Here is a 14,000-nt window from a genome sequence, read left to right as displayed (position 1 = left end):
TGACTATAAAATTCTTCTATTGAACTACAAATATACATCTTGACCTACATCTCAGCAGGAGGAAGAGCCTTTTCTTATGAAGCCCCCCCAAACTCTGGAACAACATTCCAGATAACGTTCATGATTCAGACACAGTCTTAATTTTCAGGTCTATGCTGAAAACGCATCTGTTTAGTTTAGCTTTTGGTAATTAATGTTTCCCTTAGATAAAGGTTGCTGATCCAAAGGTTCATTGCACAGGGACTTGAGATGCTGAAGCTGTCGTCTCGCAGCTTCCACACAGTCACTCAAGTTTGTGGACAGTGGAGCAGATGGAAATCAGCTCAACATTCTCTCATCTCTATACATTCATTCTGACTCTGTCCCTTTACCTTCTCAGAGTAAATGGCATCTCATCCGGCCCAAACTGGTTAGAAAACTGACCGCTGGGTTCCCCTCAACCTGCCTCAAACCAGCTGCCACACACCAGTCCAACCACTAGGCTCCCCGACCACCCGTAGAAGACCAGTTTCACACCCTCCTGCCACTGCTACCTGTCTAATGACCTTGTTAAAATCTACAGTCTTAACTGTCTGCCACTACTAATATTACCACCATTAACTATTATTACTCGCATTACTCTTACCATCACTACTATGAGTAAACTAAGTTATATTATGCCATGATTATAATAGACATGTTATGATTATGTTGCATGCCTGAGCAGTAGAATACTATTGGTGGTTCGGCAACGTTCAGTAATCAATAATTTATAAATATTTCTGATTAGAGGGAGATGGGTCCCCTTTGTGAGTCTTGGTTCCCAAGGTTTCTTCCTTTAGCTCTAAGGGAGTTTTTCCTTGCCACTGTTGCCTTTGGCTTGCTCACCAGGGGTCTTAGGATTTCATGTCTTCTTATGTTGTTGATATCTTGCCTTTTTACTGATTACTGATTCTGTAAATCTGCTTTGTGAAAACCTGCAGTTGTGAAATGCGCTATACAAATAAATTTGATTGGATTTGATTTATAATCCATAATAGCTGCATGTTTTAATTTAATCTTTTACAACAAACAACATTTCAATCGTATATACCTTTTTAGTCCTGGCTGATTTTATTTAAGAATTATTTTAATAAGAGCTAACTGCTGCTGTGAGTAGCCATGCAACAGCCTGGTGATGAGCCATCAGGCCATGCGATCTGTGCATGATGGCTGAGGAGAGCTGATAGTGAGTGGGTGCAAGTCAGGTGGTAGGCTAAAAGCTAATACTATTTCAATCTCTTCATCCAGGCTAGACTAGGCTATGCCATGTGGCTGTGGGCTGCCCTGGTATGGTTATCATTTTTGTCACAAGCCCACCATAAAATGAAAACAGCATAAAAGAAAATGGAATGTAAGGAATGTAAAACTGAGCATTTTTACTCTAGTCACATACTCAATAACTGCATTCTATGGCACCTTTAAAAAGCTAACTGGCTGGAAAGGGAGCCTTCAAGTTAACATTTACACACCTGATCCAGTTCATGTTTTTTTTTTTTTTTATATTAGCTAGCCCAGTACATCCACATTTTATGCACAGCCCAGTTTTACAAAATAACCCAAGTGCAGAGATCTTGTTAAGTGATAGAGATAATGTTTAGTGTGATGCTCAAACCTCATCATATTGTGCTAATATGGTTTCGGGAAAATATAGCCCAGGTTGCCATAGATCAGGATTGGGCAGCCATGCTGTAAATATTATGTACAATGCTGGTATTATCTAAGTAAAGAACGATTTAGGATTAGGTAAATAATAATAATAATAATAATACATTTCCCAACGTTTTGTTGCTAATGTTTATATCCTCAGATTTTGCAGTGTCATGATTACAATCAGCTCGAGCGCCGTTACCCTGGAAACGGACCTCGACACGTTCGCCAACCCAAAGTGACTCGCGAGGCGTCGGGAGCGAGCGCGTACGCCGATCCGCGAGCCTGCTGAGTCATAAGATGACGTGCCTCCGCCTGACCATGTCACGTGAGCACAACCAACATTGTGTCTGCAAGAGGAAAAGGGGGACGGGCCGCTTGACTGCACTCGTCTGTAGTTTGCATTCTGGCATACTAGGCTAGGTTTCCCCCCCGTGACTCGGTGCAGTTTTTACGGTGTTATAGTGTCTCAACAGTTGCTAAGGAAAGCGGTGCGGGACAACAACAGATTTAAACGGGTTTTAAGGCCTCACCCTTTACTAGCTAGCTAGCAAGTCAACATTACGACATACTAAGAGATCGCGACGCATATTACTTTCCTCCTTTTTGCTTTGTTTTGTTCTCCGTGAAACCGAAACAAGACGTCGCAGTCATTCGTTGGGAAGCCGGTGTAAATACGCCTGCGTGAATAGCCAACGTTAGCCAAGTGTACGAGCGGTCCTTGTTTGTAAGTTTGCTATGGGCTTGCTGTCTCAAGGGTCGCCGTTAAATTGGGTAGAGACCAAGAAGTATGCTGACCACGTCAGGAAACACGGCATCCTGCAGTTTCTCAACATCTACAACAAAGTGAAAGACCGGCAGAAGGACGTGCTGAAATGGGGCGACGAGGTGAGGGCGTTCAGCAAAGAATGGCCTTAACGCCAACACACTGTTGTTTGTGTGTCTGTTTTATACTAGCTAGCTACGTTTTGTTAGTCTCTAATCTTCGTTTACCTAATGATGCTCTGGCTAAGACTGGTAGTGTAAGTCTGAAGCGGAGTTGCGTGTCGTGCTCAGAGAGGAGCATCGTTAGCATGTTGCTAATGTTTTAGTCAGAGTAGACGTGAGCAGGTGCATGGCTCGGCTCACTCCTCTTTAAACACAGGTTTGTTTATTTGTTTGTTTTGTGTTTAGACCGTCACACACACACACGAATATTAGTATCACTGCATTTTACTTCGCTGTATGAACAGGTCCAGGTAAACTACGTTGGCTGGACGTAGTGCTAACCATTTCGACGTCTCTGCTTTTCAGTTTTCACTCTCTCGTTTAGTCACACTTTCACTCATTAGTTTTGTCCTCAGGGCACATTCAGTTAACATACGTTTGTGAATAGGTTAGAAAAATAACCACGAGCTGTTTGTTTTACTGAGTTCAGGTTAGTTTGAGAGTGAAATGGCGTCTCTGCTGCGGTTCTGCATTGTCTACACTTCGCCCTTCGACTGTAAGCCTCGTAACCGCTCTGGCCAGTTTCCAACGGGCCGGAATGCTGTTGGTTTTGGAGTAATCCCTTGGTCAGACAGCGGCCTCGGTGTTGTGGGGATCAAAGAAGAGGAAAGCAGGACTGGCGAGTGAAAGGGGTTCACGTTTTTACTGCGGACAGAACTGTGACTGGGACAGAATGGCGGTGTGATGTAAAATGTTATTTCTTAGAAATTGAGGGTGCACATGGGTTACACATGCTGGAAAAAAGTTTTAAAGGCATTTGAGTTCCGCACCAAATGTCATTCAGAATTATTTCTAAATTGTTATTAATAGTGACTCCAGCGAGATGTGTTGTTCTACTGGTCCTCTTGTGTAATGTTAAGCATACATTTTAAGCAATGCATTTACTGTTGTACTCATCACAGCGAATAATAATTTGTGTGCAGGTGGAATACATGATGGTAGAGCTGGACGACAACAACAAAAAGGTGCGCCTGGTTCTGAATGGAAAGGACGTTTTGGAGACGCTTCAAGAAAAAGGCGAGAAGATCAACCCCAAGTGAGTATGCAGCCCGTTTGGCATGGAAGTGTACTTGTGTTTACATTTACCTGAGGGGTGTTTTACAAAGCAAAAAATTATCTTGCCAGATAGCTTAAGCCCAATGTCAAGCATGTCCAGTAGGAACTAAGCTGGATTTTGGGCTTATGTTAATTGGCTATCTGAAAAATCTTGCTTTGTAAAATGTGCTGGGCTTTTATTTTCATGTACTCAGGGAATGGGAAAGCTGTAACATTCCTTATTACTGCCTCTCTGCTGCACATACTGAAGAGCATGCAACAAATCACCCAACCATCCCACCCTGCCCCACACCACCACCTCACTTTGCACCAAAAGCATGTTTTATTCTCCAGCCAAGTAGCCAAACACAGTTGAATGTCTTGGCTTACTGGAGTGCTTTCTTGTTTGCATGATTTTTAAAAATGTTTTATATATATTTTCTTAAAATATTATTATTTGGGTCGTAGAGTAGAGCTTCCAGACGCACATACTTTAATCTTAAATAATCTTTCTCACTTTATCTCATAGCCATCCGACCCTGTGGAGGCCAGAATATGGCAGCTACATGATTGAGGGCACTCCAGGCCAACCCTATGGGGGCACAATGTCCGAGTTCAACACAGTAGAGGACAACATGGGCAAGCGGAGGAGGGAGGCCTCCTCCGTGTTGACCGAGAATGAAACACTGTGCACCATTACATCATTTCCTAGGTACTGTGGGACATGTGTTGCATGTTACAGTGAAATTTACTATGCATTCACATTTTAGAAAGTTGAAAAAGTGCTAATATTTTAGTTATTTTGCAATAATTTTACCTATTGAGCTGTTTAGCACTTCACAACTAAAGGAATATCTGACCTTTTATACCATTGATGTGATCTCCACACTACCCTTGATGAGCAGTGTATCTTTCATCTCCATTTAAACTGTTTTGATATTGAGCTAGCATTTCATTGACCTTGGCTTCACCTTGGTTTTTGCGATGTGGCTGTTTACTTTAAGTCTCTCAAGATACTAAAGTTTTGTAATAGGCATTGAATAAAGGGTTGTTAAACTCACAGGTCTTTCCACACTTAGCCCCATAGAGATTATTCTTGTCCTTGTTGAATATACTGGAATGGGGTGTGTCCTAGTGTGTCTAGGCTGTTTTTTGTTCTACACAAACGAATTGAAGAATATAGATATTTCTATAGCTGCTTACCTCTTTGAGTTCTATACCACATTGACCACTTTTAATGTGTTTCAGGTTAGGTTGCCCAGGCTTTACTAAGCCAGAATTCAAACCTACTCCCATCGAAAAAGGAGTGTCCAAGTCCCTCTTCTTTCCTGACGAGGCCATCAACAGGCACCCTCGATTCAGGTGTGAACCAAGTATGCTTCCTTGTTTTCAGCCTGGCTTTGTGTGCTGCGGATTCAAATCTGTTGCTTGCAGGTTTACTGTCACTAACAGGTTTATGGTGTGGCTTATGGGAAGGGAGTGGCCTTTGAGACTGTGCTGTAAAGTTGTTTGTATAAGAGTGAGCTCTGTGAGGCATTTAAAATGGATAGGGATTAAGCCATGTCCCGGCTTAATTTTTCATTAAGCCTCACTTTAGAAAATTAAGCGGTGTAATTAGTGCACAGTGTCCTAAGAAGAGATCATATGTTGTTACTGTGTTTTATCTCCCCCCCCCCCCCACACACACACACACATCATGTTCAGCACTTTGACCAGAAATATTCGTCACAGAAGAGGGGAAAAGGTGGTGATCAACGTACCAAGTGAGTAACTACTCCCTTTGAAACGGTACCATTCCATGCTTATGTTAATAGTGGGTGTTTTATATTATGAATGTAGCAAATCATTGAGAATGCAGGGTTCTTCCCTTACTTTGAAAGCTGATAATGTGATACATAAAACTTAGCAGCAATAAAATATTACAAAACTAAATCGTATTTCCCTAATTATTCAGCGTCACCATTAAAGAAAAATGGAGAAACATATGAGACAGTAAATTTGGCTTCCATTTTCTTTATTAGTTCTTTAGTTTTTTAATTAATTTAATTAGTTTTTTTAGTTCCTGCTTCGTTTGTAATAGTAACTTTTTATTTATACATGGTCTGGCCGGAGCCTTGAACTTCGCAGAGCAATCAGCAAGCTGATTGACTCTCTTTTTTTTTTTTAATTTTTATTTATTTATTTTTTAATTTTTTTATTTATTTATTTTTTTTATTGAAGGGCGGGACTTTATCTGTAACCAGACGCCAAGTTGAGCGTTACAAGAACCCCCGCTGATGCTTTAACCAGTGTTCATTGTCTTTTATAACGTCATTCATTTCCCTGTTTACACTCTGCCTGTGTCCATATGAGGCTCCCGTGTCCATTTTGCCTTCCTGCTCTGGATTGGTTTCGTCATCTTACAGAAGGACCATTTAGGACCCAATACCAGCCAATTTATCTAGCATGCTACTCGTTAGTCAGCCGAGCTGGTCCACCCCTTTCACAGAGTTTTAGGTTTTTTGTTATTTATTTTTTTGCTTTATTATTTTATTTGGATCCCAATTATCTGCTGATCTTGCACAAGGTTAGCTTGCACGATAGCTATCTTAACCTGTTGATATCAGCTTTATATGCCAGCAAAGCAACAATATTATATTGTTGAACTTGCTAATATGTGATCACAATAAATAAAATGAAATATCAATGCTTTATCGAGATTAAAAACTTCTTTGTAATGGTCAGTAAATATCTTTCAATACATTTTAATGTGGCATATAAGTATGACAGCCGTGTGAAGATGGACAATTATTTACATGCGAGATTTTAACCAATGGAACAGTGTGGGGAATAGGATGTGTCATGACATCGGAGCTGCGTCCAGAATCCCCAAAAGTTACTGCTTTTTCCTACCGATCCTCCTCTTCTCGGTGACCCGGAAAATGATTTTGTGCCGCCATCTCACTGCCTGTCCAGATACCGGAGCAGATGAAAGAAGTATGAGGGTATCCTACCTAGGAAGTCTTTTAAAGATTCACCACGTGCACGCCCAGAGACCATGCGAAAAGGGAGAAGGCAACACACTTTATAAATGTGCATATTAACTGGGATCCTTTTCTAGTACAATGAGCAGTAAAGCAATAAAATAAATTTAGAGTTTAGATAAACTAACATGCTCCCTTGCTTATATGCCACCTGCTTATATAGCTATCGGAACTGTGCTAAAATGTTTTTTATGCAGTTAACACAACCGCAAGTACTGAATGGTCAGTAAAACTTTATTTTTGGCCCTATTTCTAACAGGTTATTATATTAAAACATATATTATGTTGTGTTATTTTATTTAGAGAAACATGCGCAAATATGTGACATACTAATTGTTTATTAAATTCATTGGCTGTCAATGAAGTTGATTAGCTGTTGCAGCTCTACACTTTTTCCATAGCTGTACAGGCCAAACCATTTTAGTCCAAGATTGCAGTGCTACTGTTGGAGCATTCAGAATCCTTTTCTTTGCAGTCTTTAAAGACAAGGACACCCCCTCTCCATTTTTGGAGACCTTTCCTGAAGACGATGGGGAGGCAGCACGTGCAGTCCTCCCCAACCACATCTACATGGATGCTATGGGCTTCGGAATGGGCAACTGCTGTCTTCAGGTAGAGCAGTCTATGCCAAGCTATGTTCAGGTTTATCTTTTCCTTTTTTTCCCTTAAATCCTCTTCAGATACTTGTTAAAGTTTAATTTACTTCATTTCACTTGGTGAATGATTGCCCTGTTACTGTAGGTCACATTCCAGGCTTGCAGCATCAGTGAGGCACGATATCTGTATGACCAGTTAGCCACGTTCTGCCCCATTGTGGTGAGTAAGACTGGAGCCGTCCAGAGCAGAATAATCATTGTTAATGTTTTGAGTGTATATGCATAAGAATGTGAAGTTTGTATATTTTGAACTTTGTGCACCAGTAGATTTCTTTAAAATTGTGCTCATAAGCTATGGTTTGGATGGAAAGATGTTTTTATGACAATGTGTTAACACTTCAGAAGTTTGCCAGTTGAAGGGAATAAACATTTTTGTTAATATTTGATAATGTTGACAGCCTTTTCTGATCAAACTAAAGGTGGAAGCGTTTATATAAAAAAAATAAATAATAATAATTGGTTTCAGGATTTTTGTGTTTTTGGAAACGGTAATACATGTAATTTTAGTGTCATGACTGATGTGCCTACTATATCAGGTACAGCATTAAGGCAGCATCTTATCCCACATAATATCACATAATGTATGGTTACCATGGTTACTTTCAATCGTTTGTTTCTTCTGCCTTTGTGTTTTAAATACGACTATAAATCATTTTATACAAAATGACCAGGAAGGAAAAACTCCAGCTGTGGATTTAATAATTAACCAGCTAGTTATGCTAACCCGTTGTTTTCATTTACAGGTGTTCTGCCTTTTTTAGCGCATTGCTAACTAGCTTTTGAATGTAACACGATCACTGTTGCTGGGCACCATATTACTTATCACCTTCCAAAGAACAGGACCTGTGTAGGTGCTAAATTTAGAATGATCACCCGAACATCTGTACATCTGCTCTTACCGTTTTCAGCAGAACATGAGGCAGACTTTTAAACGCATCAAATGCAAAGTTTTTTTTTATTTTTATTTATTATTTTTTTTTGATAAGCCAAAATTACATTTTTGCAAGAAATGTTGTGCTTGCATAAAACATTGTTTGCAAAAAGTACATTTTAAAAATATAATATGTGCAGATGGCCCTTAGCGCTGCCTCACCGTTTTATCGTGGCTATGTGTCGGATATTGACTGTCGCTGGGGTGTGATCTCTGCCTCTGTGGATGACAGAACTCGGGAGGAGAGGGGACTTGAGGTAAGAAGTTAAAAAAATAAAAACTGAGCTTCTATACGTAATGCCATGCAAATATTTTTTTTCTCTGTATTGAAAACACAATGATGCCACACTGTTTGTAGCTGTTGTCTTTTGTTTTGCTTTTCAGCCGCTGAAAAACAATAAATTCAGAATCCACAAGTCAAGATATGATTCAATTGACAGCTACCTGTCTTCTTGTGGTGAGAAGTACAATGATATAGAGCTCACGAAGGATGAGGAGATCTACAAACAGCTCCTTGATGCAGGTGGAGGCAGAATATTAAGCCAAAAAATCTAAATCAAATAATCCTTACTTACTTGCCAAGGAGTTAGAGCTAAAGGTTAAACGTAAACTACGGTAATCTCATTACTGCAGGGATTGACAAGTTGCTTGCCCAACACATTGCACACCTATTTATTCGAGACCCACTGTCGCTCTTTGAGGAGAAGATTCATTTGGATGATGAGAATGAGTCTGACCATTTTGAGGTATGTAAAAGGCTATTTGTGAAATAATGGAGGTTTTACTGTCATTACTAAAGCATTTAACCACTTAACAGTTCAAGATGTTATGATGCATAGGCTATCATTTAAAAATATGGTTTACGTAATATGGACAGAATCTTCAGTCAACCAACTGGCAGACCATGAGGTTTAAGCCACCTCCTCCAAACTCTGACATAGGCTGGAGAGTGGAATTCCGTCCAATGGAGGTAAGTGTAAACATGGACTTCGAGTGTATGGGTGTTTGTTTGTTTGTTTGTTTTTTGGTTACATTTTTCTGCCATTCTCAATGTCCTCTAAACTGCAGAACTGTTGGTACACCTGCAAATGACTAATGGAACTTCTAAAATATCTATCCATGTCTGGAAATAAGGGAATAATCATGGCACATGAATTATGTAATACTTAGTAAATACACATCATTTGCAAGCATAACTGCTGCCTTTTGTTCGATGCTCTAGGGGCTGGTGAGAGAATGTGTTCTAAGCTCATGCATTACCATACAATACTGTAAAGCATGTTCTTTACTTAGATCATACAGTTGTAAGCAAAAGTTTAAGCTCCCTTGGCCAAAACCATTTTAATTTAATATTACACTTTTTGGCCTAATGCACGGTTACTCTTTCATAGCATAAAGGGGGGGACAAATCTAAATTCATGTAGCCTGTGCAAAAGTTTGGGCACCTTACCAAGTCAGAACTTCAAGTTCAAGTAACAAGTTCAAAGGCTTGCAAAGGCTTTCTGTAGACTGCTAGAAATCTTTGTTTTTATCATTTGAAAGTCCCTCCTAGTTTTCTTTGCAGTTTTGGGGTCATCTTTTATGCCCAGTTTGTTTATGGTCTGTCAACTCAAGTTTGGGTCAGGGGACTGTGAGGGCCATTCTCAAAGCTTGAGTTTGTGTCTCTTTAGATAGTCAGAGATGAATTTTGAGGTATGTTTAGGATCGTTATTCAGTAGTCATTAAATCAATCTTGGATCATGTATTCAGTATTGTAGATATAGTTTGGCATTTGGATACATGATATATATATATTTTTTTATTAATTAATTAATTTTTTCTTCCCTACACCAATAAAATTTTTTCGAGGTCTACAGGTGGCAAGACAACTCATCATAATTAAACCCTAATTCTTCTCAGCTACCCCTCCCCCCTCCTCTCTCTTTGCCTTTTAAAATTGCCTGTTTTTCTGTAGACATACATTTTACTGATTGTGGCCAAAATATTCTGTTTTAAGTTCACCAGTACTTGTTTCCAAAATGTATCTTGCAAATTTGACTTTTACATTTTCAAATCTGTCGTGAAGTGGCTCACTAGTGCATAATGGGCCTTATTTAATAAAACACGAGCGGAGCCAATTTACTAAATTTACACCTGCTGTAGCCCATCTAAACGCCTCACGTACAAAAGTACTGATAAGTAGTTAAATGTTACTGTTAAAAGTGTTAAATAATATGTACACTTAAGCAAAACTGTTTTCCTAATACAGCCTGTAATTCAGAGCAACACCCATACAGAGCAATTGATTCCTGTTTGTTTTGTTTTTTTTTTGTTGTTTTTTTTTTTACATATGTGGTCAATTAGTTAATTGATGTGGATTGTTTTACTCTAAAAGAGTTTAAGCTCTGTTATAGCCACCAGTGGAAATAGCTATGTCTATGGCTGTACGATATTGTACAGATTTATATGACTGGCTGGTTAGTCACTCAAGACTACAGAGATCCTTATACTGGAATATTCCAGCGGGTGATTTCTGACCGAATGTCTCAGCCCTGCATCATTTAATTAAGTTATGTTTATACTTGACACATCAACTGGCACGGGGGTGTCAAATATGACTCAATGTTGTTTGGCTTTGTGGTTTGTTTTTGATAATTAATTAACTAGTTGATTGCTAATATATTCAGTACCAACATGACTGTAGGTAATATGCATTCTGTCACATAGGTTCAACTAACAGATTTTGAGAACTCTGCATATGTTGTGTTCATCGTCCTCCTGACTCGTGTGATCCTGTCCTACAAGTTGGACTTCCTTATTCCGTTGTCAAAGGTTTTTCACTTATTTTCATTTTAAACATTTGTACTTTTGCAAATCCTTATCAGGCTTAACTGCCAGAAGCTGAGGCATTTTCATTGTTAATTTATCATGGTTAGGTTGACGACAACATGAAAGTTGCCCAGAAGCGAAACGCAGTGCGAGAAGGAATGTTTTATTTTCGGAAGGATATCTTTAAAGGTAAAAGAACATTCAGAACCACTCATGTTAAACTACATATTTTATCCTTTATCCAGTTATTACTTAATTGTATTGTAAACTGTATTGCATCCAGAAAAGATGCTAATGTATTTAAACCTGATGAAACTGCAAATTATCTTTTTTGTTTGTTTGTTTTTTTTAAATATATAAATGTCTTGTTTTTGCTTGATTTCCTCCTAGGATGCAATCCAGTGTTTGAAGATGTTTGTTGGTTTTTCTGAAGTCCTTATTTTGCATGAAAACTAAAGACCAAAATGTTGTATTAAAAGAAGTGTCCAGGAAAAAGTAGCCATGAGAGAGAATATAAAAAAAAAAAAAAAAAGAAAAGCACGCAAGCATGTGTTGGTTGCAGGGTTTGGCCAAATATATAAATGTCTTTTTTTGCACTGATTTCCTCCTAGGATGCAATCCAGTGTTTGAAGCAGCTGCCACAGCAGCCCAGAATGGAGTAGAGAGTGATGGAGACAATGAGGAGTATATGTTGATGAGCATTGACACAATCATAAATGGCAAGGTAGGGGAAAAAATGCTTGGCACAGTTATTTTCATTTGATCTTCCTTTTTTTTGCTGCATTACATCAAACTATAGGACTAATTATGCTCTTTATAAGATAATATGTAGTTGTTCATTGTGTTTTTAAGCCTTAATATTAACAAGTTATCCTGATAATGGTGTAATCATATTGCCCACCTCCAATGAGTCACAAGCAAAAGCTGTTGCAAGTTATATGCAATATATTAATGCTAATTGTATCATATCTTCAGGAGGGAGTATTCCAGGGCCTCATTCCAATCCTTAACAGCTACCTAGAGAACATGGAGGTGGATGTAGACACACGGTGCACCATATTGAACTACCTGAAACTCATAAAGAAACGAGCATCTGGTATGTAAATCATTGTAGTTTATAATAACTAGATTTGCTATGTATTACTGAACCTTCCTCACATATTTCACTGCTGTCTACTAATTATCCTCAGGAGAACTGATGACCATGGCCAAATGGATGAGGGAGTTTGTTGCCAAGCATCCGCAGTACAAGCAAGACAGCATCATCACAGACAAAATCAACTATGACTTGTTTAGGAAGTGTGACCGAATTGCAAAGGGGCAGGAGGGATGCCCTGAACTGATCGGTGAACCTGTCAACAGAGGCAAATAGAAGATGTTTGTTGGTTTTTCTGAAGTCCTTATTTTGCATGAAAACTGAAGACCAAAATGTTTTATTAAAAGAAGTGTGGTCCAGGAAAAAGGAGCCATGAGAGATAATATTAAACAAAACAAAAAAAAAAAGCACGCAAGCCTGTGTTGGTTGCAGGGTTTGACCAAAGTGTGAGTGTGAGTGTGAGTGTGAGTGTTGAGACTTATTTTAATACCTGAAAAGATCAAATGTTATTGAGATGAAACATGTACATGTTTCTTGCTTTAGTGCTGAGTTGGTGTGAGATTTATGTAAATGTAGCAAACACTAAATTTGTACATTTAGAGAGAATTTTTTTTTTTCCCCACTGTTCAAACATCCTGTAAAAACTGTTTTTCAGAAATTAATTAGGTGTGCACCCCCCCCCCCTTTTTTTTTTTTTTTTCTGGTTGTGGACAAAATTGTTTTAATAGCTTGACCTGCGGTGTCTCGAGTAACCTTTAACAGATTTTGCTCTGTGTTGAGATTTTTCTTGACTTCAGTTTTGAATAGAAATACAAAGGCAGGTTTATATGCAATTTTATATGAAACAGCTTTTCAAAAACACCGCACTGGTTTGGTGCTGTACAGGTCGTTGTAAAATATCATGTGACTTGACTCATTGCATTGTGCATTAACCCCTAGTAGTAATTATAAAAGGGCACTTTGTGTCAATTTAAAAAAAAAAACTCTGTCATGAGCTTATCAAAGAAAAAAAGTTATTGGCACGTAAGAGTGCAATTGATTGTTTGGCTTAATTACCATTATCTTTGTGTTGTATGTATGGATTTAAATCAGAGTTAATGCTTTAAAGCAGAAGCTATGTTTTAGTCACCCGGCAGAGGGTGCACAGGCCTCAGACACTGAATAAACAATGGTGTTAGTGGGGTAGTGAACTATTGTAAGGTCATTATACCAGACTAAGCCTCAGCCTCATTGCTGTCTGTATATGGCCTAATAAAGCAGTTCCTGTACATATCTTTACACTTTACATTCTTTGCTTACATATTTTTTTTTGGAAGTTAAGCTGTAAATTAAAGTCAACAGAAATTAAATGTAAAAATAATAATCAGAACAAAACTTTGAGCTGTTTCACAAAATAGCAATACATAAATCAGTGTCATCTTAATTAATCTGTCCATATCTAACAACATGCATGTGTAATCAGGTCTTCTTATAAATCATCATTAATTTTTATAAAACTATTTTTTCTTTCTTATTCTCCTCAACCTAAACGAGTTATGTTGTTAGCGCGCCTTTAAGACTACTTTTGTGAATGTTCTGATTAGCTGTCCTAAAACAACTTACCCTGAAGTTAAACTGCCGTAAGATACATTTATTCAATTTTATCACAAAAACACTGAATTAAAAAACAAGCTGATCTTGCAGTTTAATTTTCATTTGTATAATAATGGTATATTTTTAATGGTATATTTACATTACATTTGCCCTTTATTCAGGTTTTTAGAATAGAGAAATCCTTCTTGGTGCTCGATGTTATT

At 38.4% G+C, this 14,000-nt stretch overlaps 1 protein-coding gene across 4 annotated transcripts; it reads left to right on the top strand.

The window, feature by feature from the left end:
• Positions 1 to 2,006: 2,006 nt before the first annotated feature.
• gclc (glutamate-cysteine ligase, catalytic subunit) lies at positions 2,007 to 13,476 on the top strand. Of its 4 annotated transcripts, none has more exons than XM_072677544.1 (16): positions 2,007 to 2,556; positions 3,579 to 3,691; positions 4,220 to 4,402; positions 4,939 to 5,052; positions 5,422 to 5,453; positions 7,189 to 7,325; positions 7,455 to 7,529; positions 8,441 to 8,557; positions 8,685 to 8,823; positions 8,934 to 9,046; positions 9,178 to 9,270; positions 11,007 to 11,111; positions 11,216 to 11,297; positions 11,720 to 11,832; positions 12,084 to 12,204; positions 12,299 to 13,476. In XM_072677544.1, exons 1-16 carry the CDS (start codon positions 2,407 to 2,409, stop codon positions 12,478 to 12,480), a joined length of 1,869 nt encoding a protein of 622 aa, XP_072533645.1. In that variant the 5' UTR covers positions 2,007 to 2,406; the 3' UTR covers positions 12,481 to 13,476. The 4 variants fall into 4 exon arrangements, with proteins under 4 accessions (XP_072533645.1, XP_072533644.1, XP_072533647.1 ...); XM_072677543.1 differs by having other exon boundaries at positions 5,395 to 5,453; XM_072677545.1 differs by lacking the exon at positions 2,007 to 2,556 and adding an exon at positions 3,256 to 3,341 and having other exon boundaries at positions 5,395 to 5,453.
• The last annotated feature ends 524 nt before the right edge of the window (positions 13,477 to 14,000 follow it).

This window comes from Salminus brasiliensis, chromosome 4 (genome assembly GCF_030463535.1).
Source record: "Salminus brasiliensis chromosome 4, fSalBra1.hap2, whole genome shotgun sequence".
In the NCBI taxonomy this organism is placed as follows: domain Eukaryota; kingdom Metazoa; phylum Chordata; class Actinopteri; order Characiformes; family Bryconidae; genus Salminus; species Salminus brasiliensis.
This window is presented reverse-complemented; position numbering and strand designations above follow the sequence as displayed.

Excerpts from the sequence above, each read along its gene's own strand:
- gclc (XM_072677543.1), top strand. The coding sequence starts at position 2,407 with ATGGGCTTGCTGTCTCAAGGGTCGCCGTTAAATTGGGTAGAGACCAAG. Across the intron at positions 5,053-5,394 it reads AACAGGCACCCTCGATTCAG|CACTTTGACCAGAAATATTC; the intron begins GTGTGAACCAAG and ends CATCATGTTCAG. Across the intron at positions 9,047-9,177 it reads ATGAGTCTGACCATTTTGAG|AATCTTCAGTCAACCAACTG; the intron begins GTATGTAAAAGG and ends TAATATGGACAG.